Source organism: Nicotiana tabacum, chromosome 8 (genome assembly GCF_000715075.1).
Source record: "Nicotiana tabacum cultivar K326 chromosome 8, ASM71507v2, whole genome shotgun sequence".
Classification (NCBI taxonomy): domain Eukaryota; kingdom Viridiplantae; phylum Streptophyta; class Magnoliopsida; order Solanales; family Solanaceae; genus Nicotiana; species Nicotiana tabacum.
In genome coordinates this window covers 136,207,721-136,233,700 of record NC_134087.1, presented here as the reverse complement: position 1 = coordinate 136,233,700, position 25,980 = coordinate 136,207,721, and the positions used below count along the sequence as shown (strand labels likewise).

At 38.1% G+C, this 25,980-nt stretch overlaps 1 protein-coding gene across 5 annotated transcripts; it reads left to right on the top strand.

Moving 5' to 3' along the window:
- The first annotated feature begins 1,356 nt into the window (after positions 1-1,356).
- LOC107767913 (uncharacterized) lies at positions 1,357-25,187 on the top strand. Of its 5 annotated transcripts, XR_001644022.2 has the most exons (6): positions 1,379-2,423; positions 2,722-2,791; positions 5,376-5,438; positions 5,735-5,821; positions 6,138-6,575; positions 24,933-25,187. XR_001644022.2 is itself a non-coding variant. In XM_075219676.1 (4 exons), the coding sequence occupies exons 1-3, from the start codon at positions 2,329-2,331 to the stop codon at positions 6,276-6,278; spliced, it is 306 nt and encodes a 101-aa protein (XP_075075777.1). In that variant the 5' UTR covers positions 1,357-2,328; the 3' UTR covers positions 6,279-6,575; positions 24,933-25,187. The 5 variants fall into 5 exon arrangements, 1 of the variants encoding a protein (XP_075075777.1); XM_075219676.1 differs by lacking the exons at positions 5,376-5,438; positions 5,735-5,821 and having other exon boundaries at positions 1,357-2,423; XR_001644025.2 differs by lacking the exons at positions 1,379-2,423; positions 2,722-2,791 and having other exon boundaries at positions 2,798-5,438; positions 5,757-5,821.
- The last annotated feature ends 793 nt before the right edge of the window (positions 25,188-25,980 follow it).

Below are 25,980 nucleotides of genomic sequence, written 5' to 3'. Positions count from 1 at the left end.
ATCTGTTCGGTAATGTATCTCGAAAATTGGTTGAGTACAGATTTCTAGGTTGCTCAGCATTCTAATTTGGTAGATATCATGTTTCTGAGTAATTTGGTCAAAAAGTGTAAATTAGTCAGTTGTTTGGATGTTAATACATGATTCAAATTGTCTTGCAATCAGAGAGTTTGATGCTTAAACCCTGAAGTTTGGTGCTGCACGGACCGGTATATTTTAGAAATGATATACTATGTTTGCTGCTTTTTCTAACCTATATTGTTTTTGCTTTTCAGAATCCGAAAAATATTTGAATAGTCATGAATCAAGAAGGGTGCTCAAGCAAAAATAAGAAAATATCCAACCACATTCCAGCTGGATCACTTGCATCTTTGCAAAATCAAAGGGTTTCGTCATTGACAACAAAAAGAACCTTCCAAACTACAAGGTCAAATGCAAATGAACAACGACAATCAGAAGGTGGATTACCTTCATCTTTGCGAAACCAAAAGGTTTCGTCGTTGACAACAAAACAGCCTTGAAAGCTCTAAGGTCAAATGCAAATGAAGAACGACAATGCGAAGGTGGATCTCAATTGCAAGAGCAAGTGCAGCAAGTACCACGAAATTTCACCTCTTCAGTAACACAAGGAGTACATGAACAAGTTCAACAAGGGAATATGGATTCCATCACTCCTACATCACAGGGAGTACATGAACGATCTGATGATTCTACCACTCATGAAGCAGTTGAACAATTTAAGGAACAAGGCAAATATATATAAATTTTAATCATAAACTTAACTAAAAATAGTAATTAATGATTATCTTTGTTTTGCAGGCCCCTCCTCGCCAAAAACAAAAAGAGGTCGTACTCAAATGTCAAGGGTTCATGGTAGAAAGGAGCGTAAAATAATCATTCTAAATGAGTATAATCAACCCGTTAGTCCTACTAAAGAGGTTGTAAAAGAGTTGGGTAGCTTCCTCAGTACATTGGCAAGGAGTGAGACTTTTGGTCCTCTTAATGTATTTAATTAGAGGAAACTAGACACAAAAGATGATATGTGGAAACATATCAAGGTATGAAGTTCCCAATGTCTAATAAACATGGATGATATTTCTTATTTCTTACACTAACCCAATTGCACTAAATTTTTAGGAAAAATATGACAGTCCTGACGAGGCAAAACAATGGGTCTTTGAATCAGTTTGTAGTGCTTGGAGAAAGTATAAGAGTCAATTGAAGACAAATCACTTCACAACCTATGAGAATGATGAGCTTCGAATGGAGATTAGGCCAGTAGATATTCCGAAATCTCACTTTAAAGATCTTCTTAAATATTGGAACTCCGATCCTCACAAGGTAATTACATCCAGAATCTCTTGTCTAGTTTTAACATAATTATTTTTTGGTGACTGATTGTGACGACCCGGCCGATCGTCTTAAGAATTAACGCCCCATTCCCCTATTAACTACTTTTCCCGTGGTTATTTCTACTATTTTAAATTGCCTGGATGTTTGGTTTTGAGTTTCGGAGAGTTTTGGGATATTTAGTTCCTAAATGACAGTTTAAGTTCTAGAAATTAGACCATAGTCGGAGCATTGTGAATACTGTCTCAAAATGCAATTCTGTCAGTTCCGTTAGCTCTGTTGAGTAATTTCGAACTTAAGGGCGTGATCAGATTGTATTTTGGAGGTCCGTAGCTAATTTAGGCTTGAAATGCTGAAAGTTGAATTTTTGAAATTTCCGATTCGGCAGTGAGATTTTGATCTAAGGGTCAGAATGGAATTCTGGAAGTTGGAGTAGCTTTGTAGTGTTGAATGTGACGTGTGTTCAAAAGTTCAGGTCATTTGGACGAGGTTCGATAGACTTTTTGATCGAAAGCGTATTTTAGAGTTTTGGAGTTCTTAGGCTTGAATCCACGGTTGATTCATCGTTTGAAGTTGTTTTAGGTATTTTCAGAATTGGTATAAGTTTGGCCAGTAGTATTGGACTTGTTGGTTCCTTTGGTTGAGGTCCTGGGGGCCTCGAGATGGTTTCAGAAGGTTGTCAGAAGAATTTGGGATTTGTTTGAGCATCTTCAACTATTGGTTTTTTGTCATAACCGCACCTACGAGTGTGGGACTGCAGGTGTGGCGCCGCATAAGCAGCTATGTGGCCGCAGGAGCGAGATTTGGCACAAGCTGTAGGATCTGCAGGTGCGGCTGGGTTTTCGCAGATGCGGCCAAGCGACCGCAGATGCGGACCAAGCCCGTTAAGTGACTTTTCGCACATACGATGTATACTTCCGTAGGTACGAGACCGCAGATGCACTCCTTTGACCACAAATGTGGTAATCAGTGGGCGAAAATATGAAATTTCGAGGGTTTGGTTCAAAACTTGGAAAAGTCAAATTGGAGCTCGAGAGAGGGCAATTTTGGGAGGAAGTTGAAGAGGAAATGATTGGGTAACAATTCCTTAACCCTTTCTAGTTATATTCCATCAATCTATAGTTAGTTTCATTATTTAATTTCGGATTGGAGATGAAAACTGGGGAAAAGTTGGAAGAAAGTTCTTAGACCTAGAATTCGAATTTTGATTAGGCGTTTGACCTTAGATTTGGATAATTTTGGTATGTATGAACTCGTGATAGTATGAGCACTCTAAATATATAAATTTTACCTAATTTCACATATTAGCTTAGAATTTAATTGTAGAATCAGTTGCTTGAAGTGTTATTTACATTATGCAATTGAATTGAATAGATTTGGGCCATTTGGAGTCGAGTACTCGTGGCAAGAATATGGTTTCGAGTTGATTTTGAGCCGGTTCGAGGTAAGTGGTTTCCCTAACCTTGTGTGGGGGACCTTCCCCTTAGAATTTGGTATTATTTTTAATTGAAGTGCCTTATACATGAGGTGACGAGTGCGTACTTGTGCTAATTGTTGAAAATTTAGTTTTTATTAAGTAATTATTAGTATGTTTCCCTCTCTGTTTATATTACTTGTACTTTAAGCTTGTTGTTAGAATAGGAAAGCATGTATAAGTGATTTAATTGCTTTATTTGCTCAAACTGCTTTACCTGAATTCTGTGCAACATGCTAGACTAGAATTACTTGTTTGCCTTAATATGAAATTGACATTTGCTGAATATTTTCCTGTTGCTATTATGTATTTACATTGGGACTACGGATGTGGGATTCCGGTAGATCCCCCTGCACAGTTATATGGAATACGAGACTGCATCCGGTAGATTCCCCCAGTATTGGGTATTTACATTTGGGACTACGGAACGAGATTCCGGTAGATCCCCACGTACTATGAGTTGGACTACGTGACAGGATCCCGGGAGATCCATTGGATATATATATTTGGGACTACAAGATGGTATCTTGGGAGATCCCCGATTGTTATTTTGGTGCTGAGCCGCATTTCTTTTTGTGATTACCTTACCACTGTAATAGTTGTTGTTGCCCTTATTATCTTGTGTTACTTTTACTACTGTACTTATTTATACTGTTCTGTTCTACACTGTCGAACTTTATATTTTATTTAACCTCAGTAGGGCCCTGACCATCCTTGTCACTACCCGACCGAGGTTAGGCTTGTCACTTACTAAGTACCGCTGTGGTGTAGTCATGCCCTTTCCACGCATGTTTTTCATGTGCAGATCTAGGTACTTTGACTCAGTCCTATCACCCTTGAGGTGAGGCTACTATTCCAGAGACTTCGAGATATATCTGCCGCGTCCACAAACTGAGGAGTCCCTTTCTAATCTCCCTATTGTATTAGCCCTTCTGTATTTTCTTTTCCTTGTTATATATTCTAGATTTAGACACTGGTAGGAGTCCTAAAATATTAATGAAAAGGATCTTGGCATCCATGTGTTCGAGAGGTAGAAAACGACTGCTAGATTGTCACCAAAGTAAATGCAGAATCCAGTGGTTGAGCGACGAATTGTTGGACAACGAGCCCCACATAAGAGTATCAAAAAGAGGTGTTGAGATAGGGCGATGAGGAAATATAAGACCATAATATAATGGAGAGTGCCTTTCAAATACCTTAAAATGCGTTTAAGACACTGATCATGAACAGTGATGGGATTGGCCTTAAACTGGCAGGCATGATTAACAGCATAGCGGAGGTCCGGTCGAGTGAGAGTGATATATTGGAGAGAACCAACAGTACTCCCATAGGCCTAAGGCTTGTGGTTTCATGAGATTTCGGGTTTTGGGAAATATTGTTAGTTCGAGAAGTTGTATTGTATATGCTGAGCGGCATTTTTAAATTCTGTTTCATTCGGTTATTTTGGCTTTAAATTATTTCTTCTGCAAGTTTTGTTTATTTTCCGCATTTGTTAGGATTACCTAGTCGTAGAGACTAGGTGCCGTCACGATGGTTCACGGAGGGCGAACCGGGGTCGTGACACCGAGTCAAAAGAATCAGAAGTAAAATAGTACCGAACATGAAGGCCTCAGTCCATTCAAGAATAAACAAATTCTACATTTTTACTATTGTTGTAACTAGGGGTGGGCATAATATGTTTAAAGTTGTTGCCTTCCAGTATAAGTTATGACCTATTGCAAGTTTTTACTATTTGATAGATAAATTTTGTTATGTGTTCTGTTACCTATTTTGCATCAACTTCTACTTGCTATTAGCAGTTGTTGGTATATACATGTGCTTTTTGACTTTTTCTGGTTTTGTGATTAATACCACATAATTTGGTTGGAATACATATTATATTGTCCCAAGAGAAGAAAGATATTTTGGGACGATGTTACTCTCCTAGGATTTGGTAAATCTATTTTCCACTGCTGAGGTGTTTAGGTGTTTCTGTTTGCACGTTCTCTGTGTGCTTGTTCTCTATAGTCTATTATTGATTTCATTTGTAGTGTAGTGACCTTTGTATGTGTTATTGTCTGCTGAGCTTACTTCTCTGCCCAGATTCACATTAAGTGTAATTAGTCTCGTTCTGTATGGGTGGTTACAAGTAAAGAAGGTATGGTGATTCCAAACATCAGGAACTCCAGGAAGGCACCAATGTATACAATCTACTTTTAGACCACTCTTCTCTTTCAATTTCTGAATGGCCACTTCCACCAATTTTATCATCTCTGAATCTGATTTTGATCCCCAATACTCTGCATTAAAAATTGGTTCTGTTTTATTGTAGCAATTATGACCATTTGCTTTTCCCCAATCTTCTGACTTTCCATGTTATGTTTGAAATGTTTCTATAGTAAATTAGTACTACTACTAGTCATTTTTTGTAAACCCTAAAGTATTTTGAAATATAAAATCCAACTAGCTGTATTAAAAAGAAATAGAAAACTGCATGAATAGGACAATCTGTTTTCATTTTCCTAGTTAAATATTGGTGCATTCAAAGATGCAATTAACATTTTCTATTTGGAAGGGTTGTTGGGGGTGCTAAAGCTGGAATAGTTCTTCAGAAATGGCCAACACATTTGTAAAAACGGTGAGTCAATTATGCTGCTTATGGACTATAGATTTTAGCACACCCGTTAAGAAATATAATTCCCTTAAAGGTTGTCTATTAAGCATAGACTAAAGGTAGCATCTGCTTAAAGGGATTTGAGGTGGTGTTTCTTTTAGAACCTGAAGAAAACTACCCAGTTCTTTCGTTTGAAATTTGATAGTTGTTGTGATAGTACTTAATCAAGCAAGCTTTAATACTATGAGTGTAGTCTTGGGTCTTGATGTGGGTAATAGGCATAATTGTTGGTTGCTATTGGTTGACTCATTTATTTGCAGAAAATGTCCGAAATCAATTTAGAGAATCGAAATAAGTTGAAGTATCCGTAAACTGCTAGCAGAACACCTTTTGCTCTAATTCGCGAGGTTTGATATTTTATCTTTCTTATTTTTTTTAAAATTATGAACTTGCTAACTTTATATGGAAAGATTCTTATACTTATTTTTATGTAACTAAGAAAAAAAAATCTCTGATACTTCAGATATTCTATCAAATAAGAACATATTTGTGGCTACAAGAAAAAGAAAATTTGGCCGAGTATACAAAAGCTCATATGACAATACGATTAGTAAAGTTGTACGAAATTTCTAGTTTAAAGTTTGTCGTGACTATTTATTTGTTCTTAATTATTGATTCAATTTTAGTTACTTAAAACTCTTTTCTCTCGTATGTGGTTTGTAGGCTGAAATGGAGAGAATACAATCAACTCAGAAAAGTGAAGATGACAGTCATTCAGTTGATGCTTTTGCTTCAGTCATTGGACCTGAACATCCAGGTCGCGTGAGATTGTATGGACGTAGAGTTACCAAGACTTTGTTATAAGGGCAAAAAGGGAATCTTGGATCTTCTTTAGATGCTGATGAGAGGATGTAGCAGAAAATAGAGGAAATGGAAGAAAGGATGCAACAAAGAATGCATGAAAAGTTGAACGAACAAAAGGATGCTATGGAACAAAATATTACAATGAACGTCATTGCACGACTTCAACGTCTGAACCCAAATTTGCGACTTGTTCCTGACATGTTAAGGTTAAGTGCACGTTCACCTATAGATGCTTCCTCTGCACAACATGCTGTTGTTCAACTAAACTATTGACCATCTGCTGGTAGTACAATCAAGGTTAGTACGTACCAAATGTTATACATCTTCTTCTATTTCTTCTTCTCCTCCTTCTTTGCCTGGGATTTTGCTTTGGTTCAAGGAAGAGTGGATATGGTAATATCAGTTTTTCTATTTAGTAGGAGTATATGATTTCTTAAGTGCCAAGTGGTCCCCTATGGATAGTAATAATACCTGAGTAATACTGGCAGTTTTATGATAGTTAAACTTTTAGAATTTAAAATTGGAATAGATAGACAGGTTGATTGGACAAAGTCGACCATCTTTCATTCTATTACCATGAATTGGACCATGTTCTATTACCAACACCTAAGCCAATCTCCATTTCTGAAAGCTGCAAAGAAAAATAATGAATTGCAAAATCTTTAAGAAATTGGATAAGACTAATGTTTCTATCTTAAAACAGTCTTTGCTTAGAGCATTATTTTACCTATTCAATGCTAGAGTAATATGTAAGCTCAATAATGATGATATTGGAATGAATGACATTGAAATCACATCAGGTTCAATTGGAACAGTTTGATACCACCTTTTATGTGGCAGATTTCTGATACTGCTTCCACGTTTCCTCTTCCAGAGGAATGTAATATCCTGATGTCAAAGTTAATGGAAAAGGAACATAAAGGTTATAGATAACCAAATAATGAACACAACATAAATGTTTGACGGAAAGGAAAAAAACGTGAATATCAAACTGAAAGTGGAAGAAAGAAATGAAGCATCCATCCAACCAGGGTTTGAAAACGCAGTTTCGGGTTTCACTGGGGCAACAAGGTGAAATTATGAGCAATCAAAATACTTAATAAGAGCTAAAACGTAATTTTCAGCAAAAGCAACCAAACAAAACCAGTAAGTTCTGTTTAACCTAAAAATGATTTTCAAGGTCAAAACAATAATTTTATATGACGGGCCACAAGCAACCGATTCAATCCGAAAGATATAAAATTTCGTTAATACAACATGATAGAGAAGTGAGAAATAAATTCAATGACAGATAATATAATAAAAATAAAGCAGAGAAGAAAGAATTCCTATTAAATGATCCTTGATAGGATAATGAGCCGAACAGAGCTTGAAGGGCCGAATTATGGCTAACTTGAGAGCAATATGCTATAAATTACAATGTATAGAATTATAGAGAAGAAAATTAGATTCCCCTGATGGTGGTAAAAGTATGTCTATTTATAGGGCTAAATCTAAGTAACTAGTCTCCTTGAATTATGTGTCCATTATGAGCATTTACTGAATCCATCCATTGGTTTTGGAAGACTTGTAACCGATGTGTAAATGCTGAAATTCCGTAACTGATGGGTTAATTCTATAACTGATGAGTTAATTCTGTAATTAATGAGTCAATCTCGTGCCTGTTCTAGGCTATTTCATGATGATTAGTTACGGGCTAACATGCACGGTATGAGTATGTTTGGTCCCGGGGGTGTTTCACATATCATCTTTACATGTCATTCTTCACTTTTCTTCAAATTTTACTGACACATGTCGCCATTTAATAGACCCACATGGCGAGTCTAATTTGTACTAATACAGATAGTCCCCCCACTTTTCGGTTACTCACTATGATGTGACCGGGAAGTGGAAAATTTTATCTTTTTCATCCTTGCCTCGGCCTCATTAAAAACCTTGACAGAAAAACCCAATAGGGACAAAAATCAAACGAAGGAAAAAAGAGTGCAGAACTTAGATATTCAGATGATAACTCCGTCACTTATGTTCCTTTTGTCAATAATCGGTTGGTTTACCCCTATCTTGTTTCGGGGTTTGAAAACAAATGTCACGACCCAATTTCCTGAACCCGGTCGTGATGGAGCCTCTCGTGAAGACAAGTCCATCCAGACCAAAACAGACCACCTCTTTTAAACAGTTAAATACCATAAGTAGTTCTAAAGTATGATATAATAACCATAATTTGCGGAATTAACGATAACAACGGTAAAAGCCATCCCGACACAGTCCAAACCGGGGTGTCACAAGTCATGAGTAACTAATAGTTCCGGATACCAGTCTACTAGATACGAAATCTATTACAGAAGTTCAAGAACATTAAAATAGTAAGATAAGGGAGGTACGGGGGCTGCGGACGCCAACATCTACCTCGTAGTCTCCTAAAACACTACTTGGACTGGGAGGATCAGTAGTCTGGAGTGGACTCTGCGACGCCTGAATCTGCACACACGGTGCAGGGAGTAATGTGAGTACTCCGACTTTGTGAGTAATAATCTTAAATAATTGGTGAAAGCAAGAAAACACGTAAAGGCAAAAATCAATTCTATATCAAGCAGTAAAATCACTAAAGGCAGTAAATCCATGAAGAAATCAAATGAAGTTCCTTTAAACCAAGTAAAACAGGTAGTTTAGCAAGTGAATAACAAGTAGAAATCCGCCCCTCGGGCACAATAACAATCACTCAGAACAGAATCAGCCCCTCGGGCTCACTCTCGGTACAATATCAACCGCTCGGACTCACTCTCAGTACAGTATCAGCCACTCGGGCTCACTCTCAAATCATGATGGGTACCCGCGCTCACTGTGGGGGTGCAGACTCCGAAGGGGCCCCTTACGGCCCAAGCGCAATATCAAGCAATCTCGTGGCAATAAAAAGTATCTCAGGCCCTCGGCCTCATATCACTCAGCATATCCTCACATATAGCCTTCGGCCTCACTCAGTCCGAAAATCATCACAAGCCCCTCGAGCATTAGTAAAACAGTAGTTCCCAGCCCAAAACATCATTTAGAAATATCATTTAAGTTCAAATACGAATAAAAGTGGCTGAGTTTATAAAACAGTAAATATCAACAGGACTGAGTTCAAGTAATATGTCAATCAGTGAGGAATTAGTGATAAAAATCCCCGGAGGGTTCAAATAGTTGGCACGAAGCCCAAATATGGCACAAATCATGATGATAACAAATAAGTTTCAGTCAAATATGCGGTAAAATCATCAATCGGGACGGACCAAGTCACAATCCTTAGTAGTAAAAGACCCCACACTCATCACCCAGCGCGTGTCTCACCTCAATACAACACTACGATGTGCAATCCGAGGTTTTAAACCCTCAGGACATCATTTACAACCATTATTCACCTCGAACCGGCTAATTCTCTATCTCGCGACGCCTTTGCCCCTCGAATTGGCCTCCACGCGCGTTGAATCTATCCAAAATCAGAACGAATACGTCACAATATGCTAAAGGAACAAAGCCCAAGCGAAAACAATCGAATTACCACAAAATTCCAGAAATTGGTCAAACCCGACCCCCGGGCCCACATCTCGGAATTTGACAAAATTCACAAAACTAGAATCCTTATACTCCCACGAGCCTATCCATACGAAAATTATCCAATTCCTACTCCATTTGGTCCTTCAAATCAACATTTTATATTTTTGAAAGATTTCACAATTTTCTTCCCAAATTCCATCCCAAATCACGAATTAAATGATAAATTCAATGATAGATTCATGTACTCTAGCCAAATCTGAGTTAGAATCACTTACCCCGATGAATTTCTTGAAAAACCTTCGAAAAATTGCCAAAATCCGAGCTCTCTAGGTCAAAATATCAAATAAAACCTAAAACCTCATATTTATAGAGTACCCCATAGATTTCCACCTCCGCGGGCTGCACAAAATCAACCGCGGTCCGCACAAAACCAGTGCGGTCCGCACAAAAATGACCGCGACCGCACAAGCTTTCCTCTGCAGTGACAGGTTTTAGTATTTTGGCCATAACTATCGCTACAGATGCCCAAATGGCGATACCTTTAATTTTCTGGAAACTAGACATGAAGGGATACAACTTTTGTTTTTGAATCATCTTAAACTTCCTTGTAGATCAAAAGATATGAGCTTCCGAAGTAGGACCAGCGGAATGTTCTTCACCGCGGCCGCTCACAATTTTGTGCTGTCCGCACAACACCTGCCGCGGCTGCACTTCATTTTGTGTGGTTCGCACAGCACATACCACGGCCACACTTCTTTTTGTGCGGACCGCATGGGTGAGTTCCGAGGCCTGCAACCTTTTGGGACCAGCTGCAGCTATGATTTTCGGCCTAAAACATCTCGGAACCTACCCGGAACTCCCGGAACTTCAAACCAATTGTACCAACACCTCCCATGACATCGTTCAAACTAGTTCAAAACTTCAGAACGCTCACAACAACATCAAATCACCAATTTAACATACGATTCAAGCCTAAGAACTCCAAGAACTCTTAAATTATGCTTTCGATCAAAAAGTCTATCAAATCTCGTTCGAATGACCTGAAATTTTGTACACACATCCCAAATGACACAACGAAACTACTGCATCTCTCGGAATTCCATTTCGACCCCTATATCAAAATCACACCTATCAACCGGAAAGTGCCGAAATCTCAATTTCGCCAATCCAAGCCTAAACCTTCCACGGACTTCCAAAATGCATTCTGATCACGCTCCTAAGTCCCACATCACCTAACAGAGCTAACCAAATCATAAAAATTCCAATCCGAGATCATATACAATCAAGTCAAATATTGGTCAAATCTTTCAAATTTTAAGCTTTCAACTGAGACTGTTCTTCCAAATTAAATTCTGATTAACCTAAAACCCAAAACCAACGATTTACATAAGTCATATTGCATCACACGGGGCAAGTCAAGCCTGAGAATTGGCGAGCGAAATGCAAAATCTCAAAACGACCGATCGGGTCGTTACATCCTCCCACACTTAAACATACGTTCGTCCGCGAACGTGCCCAGAGTTGTTCTAAAAGCCAACCAATCGTTGAATAGCCTTACCATGCATATGCCCGGGGGTGATCCCATGTCACCCTATCTCACATAGGTTCGATAACACAATATAACTGAATTTTCACAATTCATCCTAGTCCATAAACCATAGGACCACATTTCCTCTTCTAAAATCATTCACAAGATCAGAATCTCACATCTATTTCTGAATAAGCCCGAACAAGCTCTAATCACCCATATATGCTATCTCCAGTGCAATTACATGTTATACCACATAACTCAACACTTGTAGTGATAACTTATAATCACAGCAACTGCACACAACATCCGCATACCGATAGAAAAACTCTTATCAACTAAAGTCTCATCCCAACACTTTCATATACTGCCAATGATCACTAAGACACGCGGTAAGCCATAACCATTTCCCAGATCAACCATTCATGAAGCCACTTCTTCCTTGGCAAATACCACAACAAACTTCTGAACCGAAGCTCGATACTATCCTTCTAACATGTTGAAATCGAATTTGTTCGTATTCGTTAATGATCCCAACAATCTCCTCTAATCCAATACACCACTCTGGTGACATGACACATCAATATAGGCCTAAGCCACAACTTGCCTAATATACGCACCAATAAGCAATGGTCCGAACATACTCAAATCATGAAAATGACTCAAATGAAAGAGCTATACCTCAAGCTCACCAGTACCACCACAACACAAGGTTGAGAACCTGTCTCACATCATAGGAACAGAACACATGAATCTAACCCACAAGGTCATACCTCCTCATAACTTCGTTGCGATGTGCGATCCTATCCAACATTGCTCCACATGAACCACCTTAAGTCACTATGCTCGAAATCAACAACCACACACAATTCGATGTCTGGAACTAAAGCAAATCATCATACCCACGGTGAAGCAAATAACATACACCACAATAACCCGAAAGGACGTAACCGATACGCCATTCATCGAGCAATACCCAATCACTCTTCCCGCTCGACTTCCACCATGAAACCTAATAGAACCACACCATATGTTCCCATAACCAACAAATCATAACATCTCGCAACACAGAAAGGTATCTCATGGATCTCCCCAGATTACTAATAAGTTCAACAACAATCGAATCAACACACCCCTCAACAGTACATTTCAGAGCCAACCAAGCCAACTCAAATTAGAACACGCATCCATATTGGTCTGCCAATGAACTCCTTATCACAAAAATCCTAAAGCTGCTCTTCAACTCCTTTAACTCTACCGGTGCCATATGATACGGTGCCTGGCATCAAATCAATATCGAAATAAACAACCTTGCCCAACGACATGCCCGACCACAAGAAACATATCTGAAAAGTCCCTCACCACCAGAACTAAATCAATGGTAGGAGCCTCTGCACTGACATCTATCACGAAAACCCAACTAAGAAAAACAATCCTTCCCAGCCGTCCACTGGGTTTTCGAAATATAAAACCACTCTACTAGGACATAATCCGTCGAACCTTACCACTCAATCCGTGGCATTCCTGGCATAGCCACCAACACTGCCTTAGCATAATAGTCCAGAATGACACAACATGGAGACAACCAGTCTGAACCCAATATCACCTCCAAATCTAACATACCAAGCAACAAATGATCCGAGCGGGTCTCCAAACCCCGATAGTCACTAAACAGTGTCGATACCCATGACTCACCACCACAACATAGCCTGAATATGAGAACTTCCCGTCTCCATAGCCTGAATATGAGAACTTCCCGTCTCCAACTCCATATGGCCCATGAATCAACATATCTGGTCCCAATTCCGCCGTCCGAATACATACCACACCTCAAATACCCAATCATTCCATGAGAGAAAATCTAGAATTACTCTACACCACCAAGCAAACTCGAATATCAGCAGTCGATCTAACAAGAAAATGCCGCAATACTACCGAAGTATCATCAACTTAATCACATTGCCCTTTCTAATAAATATGCCCTCGTCGAATCACCCCAAATTAGCAATACCATTTCCTTAATCATCCTAAGACCCTTTCTCTAATTATCTGAAGCTCGTTCCTCTAATTATCTGAAACTGCCCACCGCCTAAGAGTTGTGACCTTCCTTTCAGAACCGAACCGCAACCTTACACACGTGATTCTCAATCCTTCACAACATTCCGCATAACCCGTACCATCCTATGATAACCATGAGAACTTCATATACCTTCCGAACCACAAGAAACTATGCATTCCATTAGCCAAGAACTCCCTGTTGATCCCATCTAGAAGAGAACCACTATACATCCCATGCTCCTCACGCCAATAGGAAAAATATACCTCTCTAACTGTGGTGGAAACCATCTAGAACTCCCCAAATTCCTTTTGCACAACACTAACTCATCAGGACTGAATCCTTCTAACTCAACCGAGCTACGCATGTCAGTAAAACCCAAAAGAATTGTCGCAAAACACCTACAGAGACTCGTTACCTCGAAAACACCCAAGGAACTAATCATATCATTACCATACCGATCTGTCCTACTACCACGCTATCCCATCTATTCGAGTTTCCCTCTGATCTACCATTAGCTTGACACTTCTTCTTGCTACAACGCCACAATTCCTCAACCCAGACTTACCACACGAGATCCAAGCATGAAACCACACTGTCTAAGGCTCATAAGCCGCTGAGTACTCTCTTAAATATTTTTCAAAAGCACCACATTCAAAATACCTACCCCGAAGGGACCTCCTGCGAATCTGGAACCATTACCTTCCTAATACTGATATATAGAATCCCATAGTTAATGTAGAAAGTACCATAAGTCTTGACATTTTCCAAATGAAAACTCAATTCCTAACCACATATACAACTTTAAAATACCCAATTGCTACATGTAGAATCTTGAACACATTAGAACCATTCTCGAGAGTCATTCACTCTATTCAAGCTGCAATTAGTCTGATCAAATGAACGGAACAACCCGTGCCTCATTGGCACTCCGACACTGCTGAATGTAACCTCATCCCAATATAACCAAGCAACTTCCTGCTCTATACACTGAGCCTTATTGCCAATAACAACTCAAGACATCCCGTGATTCTCACACACCTATGAAGCATAATATAATCTTCGTCAAATTTTTCCTTTACTCGAGCCATCCTCGATCTCAATTTCCGCAAGACATAATTGATTCACCAGCACGCCTCAAACTGGAACCAATATAGCACCTAACCGTGCAATCGCCTAATCAATAGCAGGCTCCCCCACTTGGCTCGAAGACATAGATCAGCTCACACTTAATAACTCGTAACGAATATACTCTATTGATGCCATGATACCATAGTGAGATTAAACTCAAATTTTTTATAAGCCTGTGTAAACACAGATCATCTAGAATTTTAACTCTTATGTAAATATCGCATTCCACTCTCACAACAGTTACACCCACTCTCTAAGCAACCCAATTTAAATTTCAACACTTATCCTTCACTCGCAAATGAGATCTTCTAACAGACACATAAGGGTCGTACAATCTCAGAACATTTCGCAGGAAACAACTCACCTGCTTTGCCTCTAACTAACATTTCTATATACCTTCTACTATCATAAACTATATGCAGTCACTTAGTCTTCCTGAGTCTGAACTCATACCGCAACATGAAATTTACTTCACTCACAACTGGGAAACATGAAAAGATCCTTCACACGCCCTTAGCTCGGGGCTATACCTCGAATCAAGATGGAATTCAAGAACCTAATAGTTCTTCTATCCTCTTGCAGACCTTCTCGTCGCTTCCAAATCATGTGGATATATCTTGCAGTACCAACATACTCATCACATAGTTATCCAGCCGTCACTTCCACTAGTAGGGACAATACCGAACATATACGTTCCAAAAATACTTTCTCACACAATCAGCACCTCGGTGCTCAAGCTATAGGCAAATATCCGACCTCAAGTCCTCCAGACAGGCCCAACATCAACTCACAGAGATCACATCTCGCCCATCGATCACAGAATCACAAGCCATCGAGGCACATCTAATACTGAGTGCTCATGCGTGCATACAAACTCGTGGAAGGAATTTCAAGAGTAACATTTCAACCTAAATCAATGACGCACGATAAGAATTCAAGAATGTGAAGTTTTTCCTAAAGGTTCTGCAGCCTCTCGAGGATAAATACAGACGTCTCCGTACCGATCCGCGAGACTCTACTAAACCTGCTCATGACTCGTGAGACCTATGTAACCTAGGCTCTGATACCAACTTGCCATGACCCAATTCCCCGAACCCGGTCGTGATGGCGCCTCTCGTGAAGACAAGGCCAGCCAGACCAAAACAGACCACCTCTTTTAAATAGTTAAATACCATAAGTAGTTCTAAAACATGATAAAATAACCATAATTTGTGGAATTAACGATAACAACAATAAAAACCATCCCGATACAGCCCAAACCAGGGTGTCATAAGTCATGAAAAACTAATAGTTTTGGATACCAGTATACTAGATACAAAATCCGTTATAGAAGTTCAAGAACATGAAAATAGTAAGATAAGGGAGGCACGGGGGCTGCGGATGCCAACAGCTACCTCGTAGTCTCCGAAAACACTACCTGGACTGGGAGGATCAACACTCAGGAGCGGACTCTACGACGCCTGAATCTTCATACACGGTGCAGGGAGTAATGTGAGTACTCCGACTCAGTGAGTAATAATCATAAATAATGGATGAAAGCAAGAAAACACGTAAAGGCACAAAGCAAGTCTATATCAAGCAGTAAAATCACTTAAGGCAGTAAATCCATGAAGAAATCAAATAAAGTTCCTTTAAACCAAGTAAAACAGGTAGTTAGTAGGTGAATAACAAGTAGAAATCCGCCCCTCGGGCACAGTAACAATCACTCAGAACAGAATCAGCCCCTCAGGCTCATTCTCGGTACAATATCAGCCCCTCGAGCTCACTCTCAATATAGTATCAGCCCCTCGGGCTCACTCTCAAATCATGATGGGTGCCCGCGCTCACTGTGGGGGTGCAGACTCCGGAGGGGCCCCTTACGGCCCAAGCACAATATCAAGCCATCTCGTGGCAATAAAAGGTATCTCAGGCCCTCGGCCTCATATCACTCAGCATATCCTCACATATGGCCCTCGGCCTCACTCAGTCTGAAAATCATCACAAGCCCCTCAGACATTAGTAAAACAGTAGTTCTCAGCCCAAAACATCATTTAGAAATATCATTTAAGTTCAAATACGAATCAGTGGCTGAGTTTGTAAAAGAGTAAATATCAACAGGACTGAGTTCAAGTAAGAAGTCAAACAGTGAGGAATTAGTGATAAAAATCCCCGGAGGGTTCAAATAGTTGGCACAAAGCCCAAATATGGCAATCAGCCTAAATCATGACGATAACAAATAGGTTTCAGTCAAATACGCGGTAAAATCATCAATCAAGACAGATCAAGTCACAATCCCCAGTAGTAAAAGACCCCACCCTCATCACCTAGTGTGTGTCTCACCTCAATACACCACTACGATATGCAATCCGGGGTTTCAAACCCTCAAGACATCATTTACAACCATTACTCACCTCGAACCAGCTAATTCTCTAGCTCGCGACACCTTTGCCCCTCGAATTGGCCTCCACATGCGTCGAATCTATCCAAAATCAAAACGAATACATCACAATATACTAAGGGAACAAAGCCCAAGCGAAAACAATCGAATTACCACAAAATTCCAGAAATTGGTCAAAACTGACCCCGGGGCCCACATCTCGGAATTTGACAAAATTCACAAAACTAGAATCTTTATACTCTCACAAGTCTATCCATACAAAAATTATCCAATTCCGATTCCATTTGTTCTTTCAAATCGTCATTTTATATTTTTGAAAGATTTCACAATTTTCTTCCCAAATTCCATCCCAAATCACGAATTAAATGATGAATTCAATGATACATTCATGTACTCTAGCTAAATCTGAGTTAGAATCACTTACCCCGATGAATTTCTTGAAGAACCTTCAAAAAATTGCCAAAATCCGAACTCTCTAGGTCAAAATTTCAAATAAAACCCAAACCCTCATATTTATAGAGTGCCCCACAGATTTCCACCTCCGCGGGCCACACAAAATTGACCGCGGTCCGCACAAAACCAGTGCGGTCCGCACAAAAACGACCGCGGCCGCACAAGCTTCCCTCTTCAGTGATAGGCTTTAGTATTTTTGCGATAACTTTCTCTACTGATGTCCATATTGCAATACCTTTACCTTTCTAGAAACTAGACATGAAGTACTACAACTTTCGTGTTTGAATCATCTCAAAATTCCTTATAGATCAAAAGATATGAGCTTCCGAAGTAGAACCAGCGGAATGTTCTTTACCGCGGCCGCACACCATTTTGTGCAGTCTGCACAACACCTGCCGCGGCCGCACTTCATTTTGTGCGGTCCGGACAGCACATACCGCGGCCAGACTTCTTTTTTTGTGGACCGCGCGGGTGTGTTCCGAAGCCTGCAACTCTTCTGGACCTGCTACAGCTATGATTTTTGGCATAAAATATCCCAGAACCTACCCGAAACTCTCAGAACTTCAAACCAACTGTACCAACACCTCCCATGACATCATTCAAACTTGTTCAAAACTTCGGAACGCTCACAACAGCATCAAATCACCAATTTAACATAGGATTCAAGCCTAAGAACTCCAAGAACTCTTAAATTATGCTTTCGATTAAAAAGTCTATTAAATCTCGTTCGAATGACCTGAAATTTTGCACACACATCCCAAATGACACAACGAAACTACTACAACTCTCGGAATTCTATTCTGAACCGTATATCAAAATCTCACCTATCAAACGGAAAGTGCCGAAATCTTAATTTCGCCAATCCAAGCCTAAAGCTTCCACAGACTTCCAAAATGCATTCCAATCACGCTCCTAAATCCCAAATCACATAACGGAGCTAACCAAATCATAAAATTTCAATCCGAGATCATATACAAACAAGTCAAATATTGGTCAAACCTTTCAAATTTTAAGCTTTCCACTGAGACTGTTCTTCCAAATTAAATTCTGATTAACCAAAACCGAACACCAACGATTTACATAAGTCATATTGCATCACACGGGGCAAGTCAACCTCGAGAACTGGCGAGCGAAATGCAAAAGCTCAAAACGACCGGTCGGGTCGTTACAACAAATCATTGCCTTATGTTTGCAAAGTTTGATATATACATTTTGGCTTTATTTTCTGCCTATTTTAATGTTTGAGTTTTTGTTTCACCCTTTAACTTTGTATTAAAAATGCTTCAATGCTCCGTGACTTTTTTGAATAAGCACGAATTATAAAAGAGGGCCCTTTTATGAACGACACTTAATGAAGAAGACATCTCAACTTCATAATGGTGTAAATATACAAAAGAGAGATAGGAATTTTCACATGTTTTTCTTTAACAATGTTTTGAAGAAAGTTTTTACATTTAACTTTCATAACATTTCACATGTGTTTGTGTATCTACTATAACTCATTTTGCAACTGTTTTTTCTTTTAACAGATTCGATATAAGCTTGCACTCGTAATTGTTTTTCTTTTGCAACAGTTTTTTTAATTAGTACAAGGAGATAACTATTTTTGTTTACAACAGTTTAATTATAAGGGTATGAATTTTTACCCATAACTATTTTTATTGATAACAGTTTTCAAATGAATACAAGGGTAATGCTTTTTCATCTGTAACTGTTTTCAGTTACAACAGTTTTTGAGTAAGTACAAAGATGTGCATTTTTACCTGTAACTAATATTCTACCTTTAACCATTTTTGAAACATTCGTTTATATTTATGAATATGTTTTCAAAGGTTTTCGAGTCAGGCTTGTAGTTTTGGCTCGTGACTTTGCTTTTAACTTTCGATTTGTTGGGTAGACCTTAGGCTTGACTTGAATTTTGAATTTTCAAGTTTTCTTTGCCTTCCATATATATAGTCCCCAAGTGTTAGAGCTTTGAAGTATGAAATCTCGAGCATTTAATTATTCCTTCCACGTGGTCCATTTCCTGAAAAGAAAAAACATACGGGACTAGGAGGTATATATTTAGATGATGACTGCTTAACCCCCCCTTTTTTTACCAAAAGGGTTGTAACCTAGACCGGGATTAATAATGGTATTTTAGAGAATTTATCCGAGTACTAATTTTTCTTGGCACTTTAGAAAATTATTTGAGTGCTCATACTTAGTCTTTTAGACTTAAAATATATATTTGGATGCATCGTTACATGTGCGATGTCTTAATGTTGCACCTTTGGGTGTCTAACTTTTATATAAAAGAGGGCTCTTTTATATACTTTAAACGCTATGAAGAGGACGTCTCCTTTTCATTCAGGCGTAAAATAGGATCGATTGATCCGAGTAGACTTTTAGTCGGAGGGAATATTAATCCTGGTGTGATTTACAAGAGTTATTGACCCCATTAAAATTTATGGGAGTATTGACCCCGATAAGACATTGAGTTTGAGGGAGTATTGATCCCAAATAAATATATATCTTAGTAGATTTGTCCTGAAGAGACATTTAATCTGATTGGATTTTGAATCTAAATTGGAGTATATGAACATACTTCCAAATAGAGAGGGGCACATGTCCGAAATAATATTTGAGATTTACGGAATAATCGATCTGAGTCATAATACAATTAGCCATTAATAAAGGCTTAGATATTTAGCTTGAATGGTCTTTGTTGGACCGAATATAAATCGCATGTTTATTCAAAATGAACTTTATTCTAGTGGCTTATTTGAATACATTTATCTTGACTTAGATGTAACACTCTCGTTTTTTATCGTGGGATTCTTGACTCTGACATGGAGTTCTTGATCCTTTTTGTGTACGTGTAGTATATGTATTTTTGAAGAACTCATTCAACACTGTTTGAAGTGTTTATGCTTGATATGAGTAATACAACTAACTGAGTTGAGCTGGTAAATAATGTCAGGTCAAATTGACTAATCTTCAAGTATGAGTAATCTCCCTAGTGTTTGAGTTTTGAGGTATGAGAACTCAAACACTGGGATCATAATTTGACAATCCGCGGTCTAATAGTCCCCGGTATGATAGTTAATTTCGATATTGATGGACTTTCAGATGGTCCAGTTCCAACATAGGGACGGTACCGAAGCTCTTTTTATCAAATATTTTGTACTCTAGCCGGGAACTACGGAGGTTCCAAAATGTTGTCGAGGATCATGCCATATCTTGATTTGAGCTATTCATATTGACTTTAATGAGTTTTTGATTTGAAGCCTTATTACCGGAGTAATTTTCACTGCTTTCTTTATAAATTTCTCGCATCATATATTTTGTTTGTTTGGTCCATGTTTCATATTAGCTTTTGGAGCCTTGAATATTCTCAAATATAATTCTCCTCCAACAAGGCACGGGATGAGACGCACTCAATGTTATCGAGAGCATGCTTATCTTTGGGTAAAGTCCTATTCTGCAAGTAATATAAATGAATTTATTATGCCAATTCCAAATTAAATTAGTCAGGCTTACCTCATTTTCATTCTAATTGATGATAGATCAGGAATCGCCTAAATAAGAGATGGCTCGATCCCAAGACTGTTTGATCCGAAAACGATATTTCTCAATAAGTGCCCGGAGTTGCTTTCTAAGTCAGTGATATCAGCAGTAGATCTGAGACTAACACATCTGGCTCGATTTTCTTGGGCTGCATAGTTTTCTTGGATTTGATCAATCGTTAAATCAATATTTTTGCTCTGAGTCCCAAACTAATTTAAGCCCTGTAGCATATGCTTCATACTCGACTTTGTTGTTAGTGATAAAATAACTTTTATGAATTATCTAACTACTTTCCCTAATAGGTATTAAGCATTGCCCCTAACTCGGGAGGTTTAGTACTTGTGGACCTAATTGTGTAGAAGGTCCAGATCCCGAGAATTATCCCAGAAATAACATGTTCGGGTAATATGTTCGAGCTAAGATTAATCATGAAATCTGCTAAATTTGTGATTTTATAGTCGTACGTGGCTGATAAACAATATCATATTCACTTAGTTGGACTACTCATTTAGCTAGCCTTCCTGACAGTTCATGTTTATGCAAAATATTGCGTAATGAAAATATAGTGACTAAGGGAATTGAATGACATTGAAATAAAGCCTTAGATTTAGGGCAACTACAATTAATGCCAACTTATCAAAATATGGATATGTAGTTTCCGTATCTAAAAGCATTTTATAATAGATAGGAGAATGTGTACCTTTATCTTCTTGAATTAAAATTGCAATTACCGAGACATCCGAGATAATTTGGTGTACCGACAATCATCTTTCTCCTCGAAATTTTGAAAGTAATGATGCGTTGTTGTTAGATAGCAAGTTCGAATGATTCGACTTTTCGGACTAAACTGATCTTTTGAAGATCTGTAACTTATCTTTTATGATTTGACTCTAGTTTCTTCTTTTGCTTGGCCGGATTATACCGCGGGTCAATATTGAGCATATAAACCTTTTCCTCCAGTGGTACACCTGCTATGTTAGCATGGAGGCAAGCAAAGCAATTTTTGTTAGCATGTAAAAGTTTAATCACCTTACCTTTAAATTCGATGTCGAGTCTCGACCAACGTAAACCTTCCTATTTGGGAAGTCAATGATAATTTCTAGTTCTTCAGCATTTGACCTCGTGGCTTTTGATGCCTTCGGTTCAATGATTGCTTCCGAAAATGTTTGTATAATTGTCCAAGGTTATTAATGAACCTTCTTTCCTCGTGTCTATTCCATCCTGCAGCTATCTCTTCTTTTTCAGTTGTTAGGTGTGGTATCTTTGTAAGCAATCTCATGGGTGTTTTACCCATGTTCTTCTTAATCTTCATTCTTCTCCTGTGATATTTTATAATTTAGCAAGGTAATTCCTTGCCTGTTCGGGTAGAGCTGGATCTTTTCCAGCCCGTGAAGAAAATCTCGTATCTCTTTGCTCGGACCTGTTTTTTTAGATTTTTGCATTTAGATTCGAATCACCCAAGAATCACATCCACTTGATCTCTGGACCTGTTTTTGACTTTCAATTGAATGAACGTGTCTTCCTCTATTCGAAGCTTTGTATTATATCGAATGTAAATTTTACTCCTCAGTTTTGGAAGGTCTGGCATTATTCTTCTTCAATCGGATCGGGGATCAGCTCGGTTTGGTTTTCGAACCTGTTTTTGAACATCTTATTAGTGTCGATTCGACTTACCGTGTCTTCTTCTGTTTAAATTCCGGTGCTGCAACAGTTATGCATATCATTCTCGTAGGATAGATAGGAATTTCCGGAGGTGTTCTATCCGCTCGTTCTGTTCCTTGATCTGTTTTTGTAAGGTTAGAACTAAATTTTGAAAATTAAAATTACCTGGCATATCTGAACCTCCTGCTCTAGAACTGTTTCGTATAGATCCATTATAATCAGTTCTGGTACTGATAGTTGCGGTACAAATATATCGATGTACATTCTCCATTCTTCTCTGCTTGTTGCTTACATATCATTATCATGGCTATTCTTCCTTTTTTATTTTACATGGTAAAGCCATCTCCAAATTGGTTGTCCTCAACTTTGTTGATTGGTAAATTTTGGCCATGATGAAGGTTTAAACTGAAAACAAGCGAATATTAACAAAAATTGTTGCTATATTTGGATGAATAACAAATTTTCTTGAGTTCTCGGTAACGGAACCAAACTATTTAACCTAAAAATGATTTTCAAGGTCAAAACAATAATTTTATATGACGGGCCACAAGCAACCGATTCAATCCGAAAGATATAAAATTTCATTAATACAACGTGATAGAGAAGTGAAAAATAAATTCAATGACAGATAATATAATAAAAATAAAGCAGAGAAGAAAGAATTCTAATTGAATGATCCTTGATAGGATAATGAGCCGAATAGAGCTTGAAAGGCCGAATTATGGCTAACTTGAGAGCAATATGCTATAAATTACAATGTATAGAATTATAGAGAAGAAAATTAGATTCCCCTAATGGTGGTAAAAGTATGTTTATTTATAGGGCTAACTCTAAGTAACTAGTCTCCTTGAATTATGGGTCCATTATGAGCATTTACTCAATCCATCCATTACTTTTGGAAGACTTATAACAGCTGTGTAAATGCTGGAATTCCGTAACTGATGAGTTAATTCCGTAACTGATAAGTTAATTCCGTAATTAATGAGTCAATCTCGTGCCTGTTGAGTCAATCTCGTGCCTGTTCTGGCCTATTTTATGATGATCAGTTCCGGGCTAAAAGGCATGTTATGAGTATGTTCGGTCCCGGGGGTATTTCAAATATCATCTTTACATGTCATTCTTCACTTTTCTTCAAACTTTACTGACACGTGTCGTCATTTAATAGACCCACATGACGAGTCTAATTTTTACTAATACAAGTTCATTTTTACGTGTACTAAAGAATAGTAGTTCATTAGATGTTATTTATATACAAAAGAAAAAGTAGACAAAAATTTTTAAAGTAAAAATAAAAATCAAATAAAATGCATATGCAATGATGAAGCATCATTAGAATATGTCAATAAACAAATGAAAGACAAATAAAGAAGATAAAACCTTAGACTCCCAAAAGTAAAGCTACATTCTAAAAAAAATCTCACACCATCATGACAAAAATAAATCAGTTGATTGTGTTGCAAACTTGCAGCAACATTTTGAACCTTATATCATTATCACATTCATTCTACATTTACACATACTGAAGCTTTTCTCCTTTAGTTTTTGTTAGGTAAAAGATATGGAATAAATTTCTTGTGGGTTTTATGACTTGGGGTTTATTCACATCCCATTGGCAGATTTGAATTGTGCACTGTTGCACTCGTTAAACTTGAATTGTGCATCGTTCCACTCGTTATTTGTGAGTTAGGAGAAAGTTTGTCACACAGCGTCAATCTGGAGTATTTACTGAATTTCAGGGCAGATTTTGTTGCTCTTGTGAAGGAAAAACTTGAACTTCTCAAAGGAAATCTAGAGTATCTGGAAGGTTTTGTTTCCTTCATACTAGACAACTCTATTCGTGAGTCCAACGACGACATCAATAATTTCTAGGATTATGCCATAGCTGTAATAAAAGAAGCAGTATGTTGTATCTCTTCACTTTGTTTGGCAGAGGATTCGGATGAGGATATGCTTGATTGCATTTGTCTCAACCCTGTAGATCTACTAAAGAGCTATAAACCTTATGTTGAAGCCCTGAAAGCTTTACCCTCACTGCTAAGCTTCAGTTGGGAAATGGATGCCTTTGTAGAGGACTTTGTTTGTTAGGCATGGAATTGGCAGATTTGATTATTTAGTGTTGCTGCCTTTTGCTTAATGCTTAGGCTCTTAGCACTTAGCAGCACGTGACACATGAATATGTATTAATAGTTGTGTATAGTTTATTGAGAAGGGCTTCGGCAGAGAAACTGAATGATAATGTTGTGTATAGTTTGTTGAGATGAATAAGTTGGATTAATAAAAGAATAACGAAAATAGTTAAATGTTTGAGTATTCTTAGACTGGATTCTCTTGAAAGGTAATAACTTTATTTATCCTCTTTTGTAGGTGGAGTAGATCAAGAAATGGATAATGAAGACGATGAAGAACTAGAACTTACTTGAAATGAATTTTAAATTGTTATATATAGATGATTAGGAATCTTTTGTTACCAACATTTTTGAAACTTATTTACTCTCTTGAAATGTACTAAACTTATGCACTCATGGGGTAGAACATTTGCTTTATGGATATTATTTGCTTGATGGATAATTTTGTATTATTAATAGTTTCATTTTATGATGTATTTAAATTTTAGTGTTATTATAATTTATTATATGTATAAATATTTATTTATAACAGGTGCTATATTTTAGTTTTAACTGAACTGATACAATAGCCTACCAGAATCGTTGCAAAAGGACACAAATGGCGTTCTAGTAGACAATGTAAACTGTTGCAATAGGTCCCATAAACTATTCCAAAACGATCTACAAACTGTTCCAAATACAAATATAACTGTTACGATAGCCTAAAGAAACTGTGGCTATATCCAACATAACTGTAGTAATAGCTTACATAAGTGTTGCTTTAAATAATATGGTAATGGTTAAAAATCGTTGTATAAACAATATAGTAATGGTTTAAAACCATTCCAACAGAGAAAGGGAAAACCGTTGCTATAGACGTATCTACTGTTATGGCGATGCAAACGGTTGAAAGAACTGTTCTAGTAGACCTATGGGTACGCCGGTTGAAGTGACGGGCTTTAAACCGTTCCAATATCCATATGGAAATAGTTTGGTAGTCTGTTGGAATGGTTTTTCAACCGTTATCATAGACCAATTTTTCAGTAGTGAGTAGTATGGGATTTCCCTGATGTGTTTCCAACTAATCTTCCAGGTATGCCATACGATAGAGATATTGATTCTGGCATTGATTTGTTGTCGGGCACTCAGCCCATTTCTATTCCTCCTTATCGTATGGCTCCTCCTGAGTTGAAGGAGTTGAAGGATCAGTTACAGGAATTGCTTGATAAGGGTTTTACTCGGCCTAGTATGTCAACTTGGGTGCTGTTGTCTTGTGTGTGAAGAAAAAGTATGGTTCTATGCGTATG

Bases quoted from the DNA above. Each gene is read 5' to 3' on its own strand.
- LOC107767913 (XM_075219676.1), top strand. From the start codon at position 2,329: ATGAAATTTCGAGGGTTTGGTTCAAAACTTGGAAAAGTCAAATTGGAG. The intron at 2,424-2,721 runs GTAACAATTCCT...TGAATTGAATAG, and splicing joins GTTGAAGAGGAAATGATTGG to ATTTGGGCCATTTGGAGTCG. The intron at 2,792-6,137 runs GTAAGTGGTTTC...TGTGGTTTGTAG, and splicing joins TGATTTTGAGCCGGTTCGAG to GCTGAAATGGAGAGAATACA.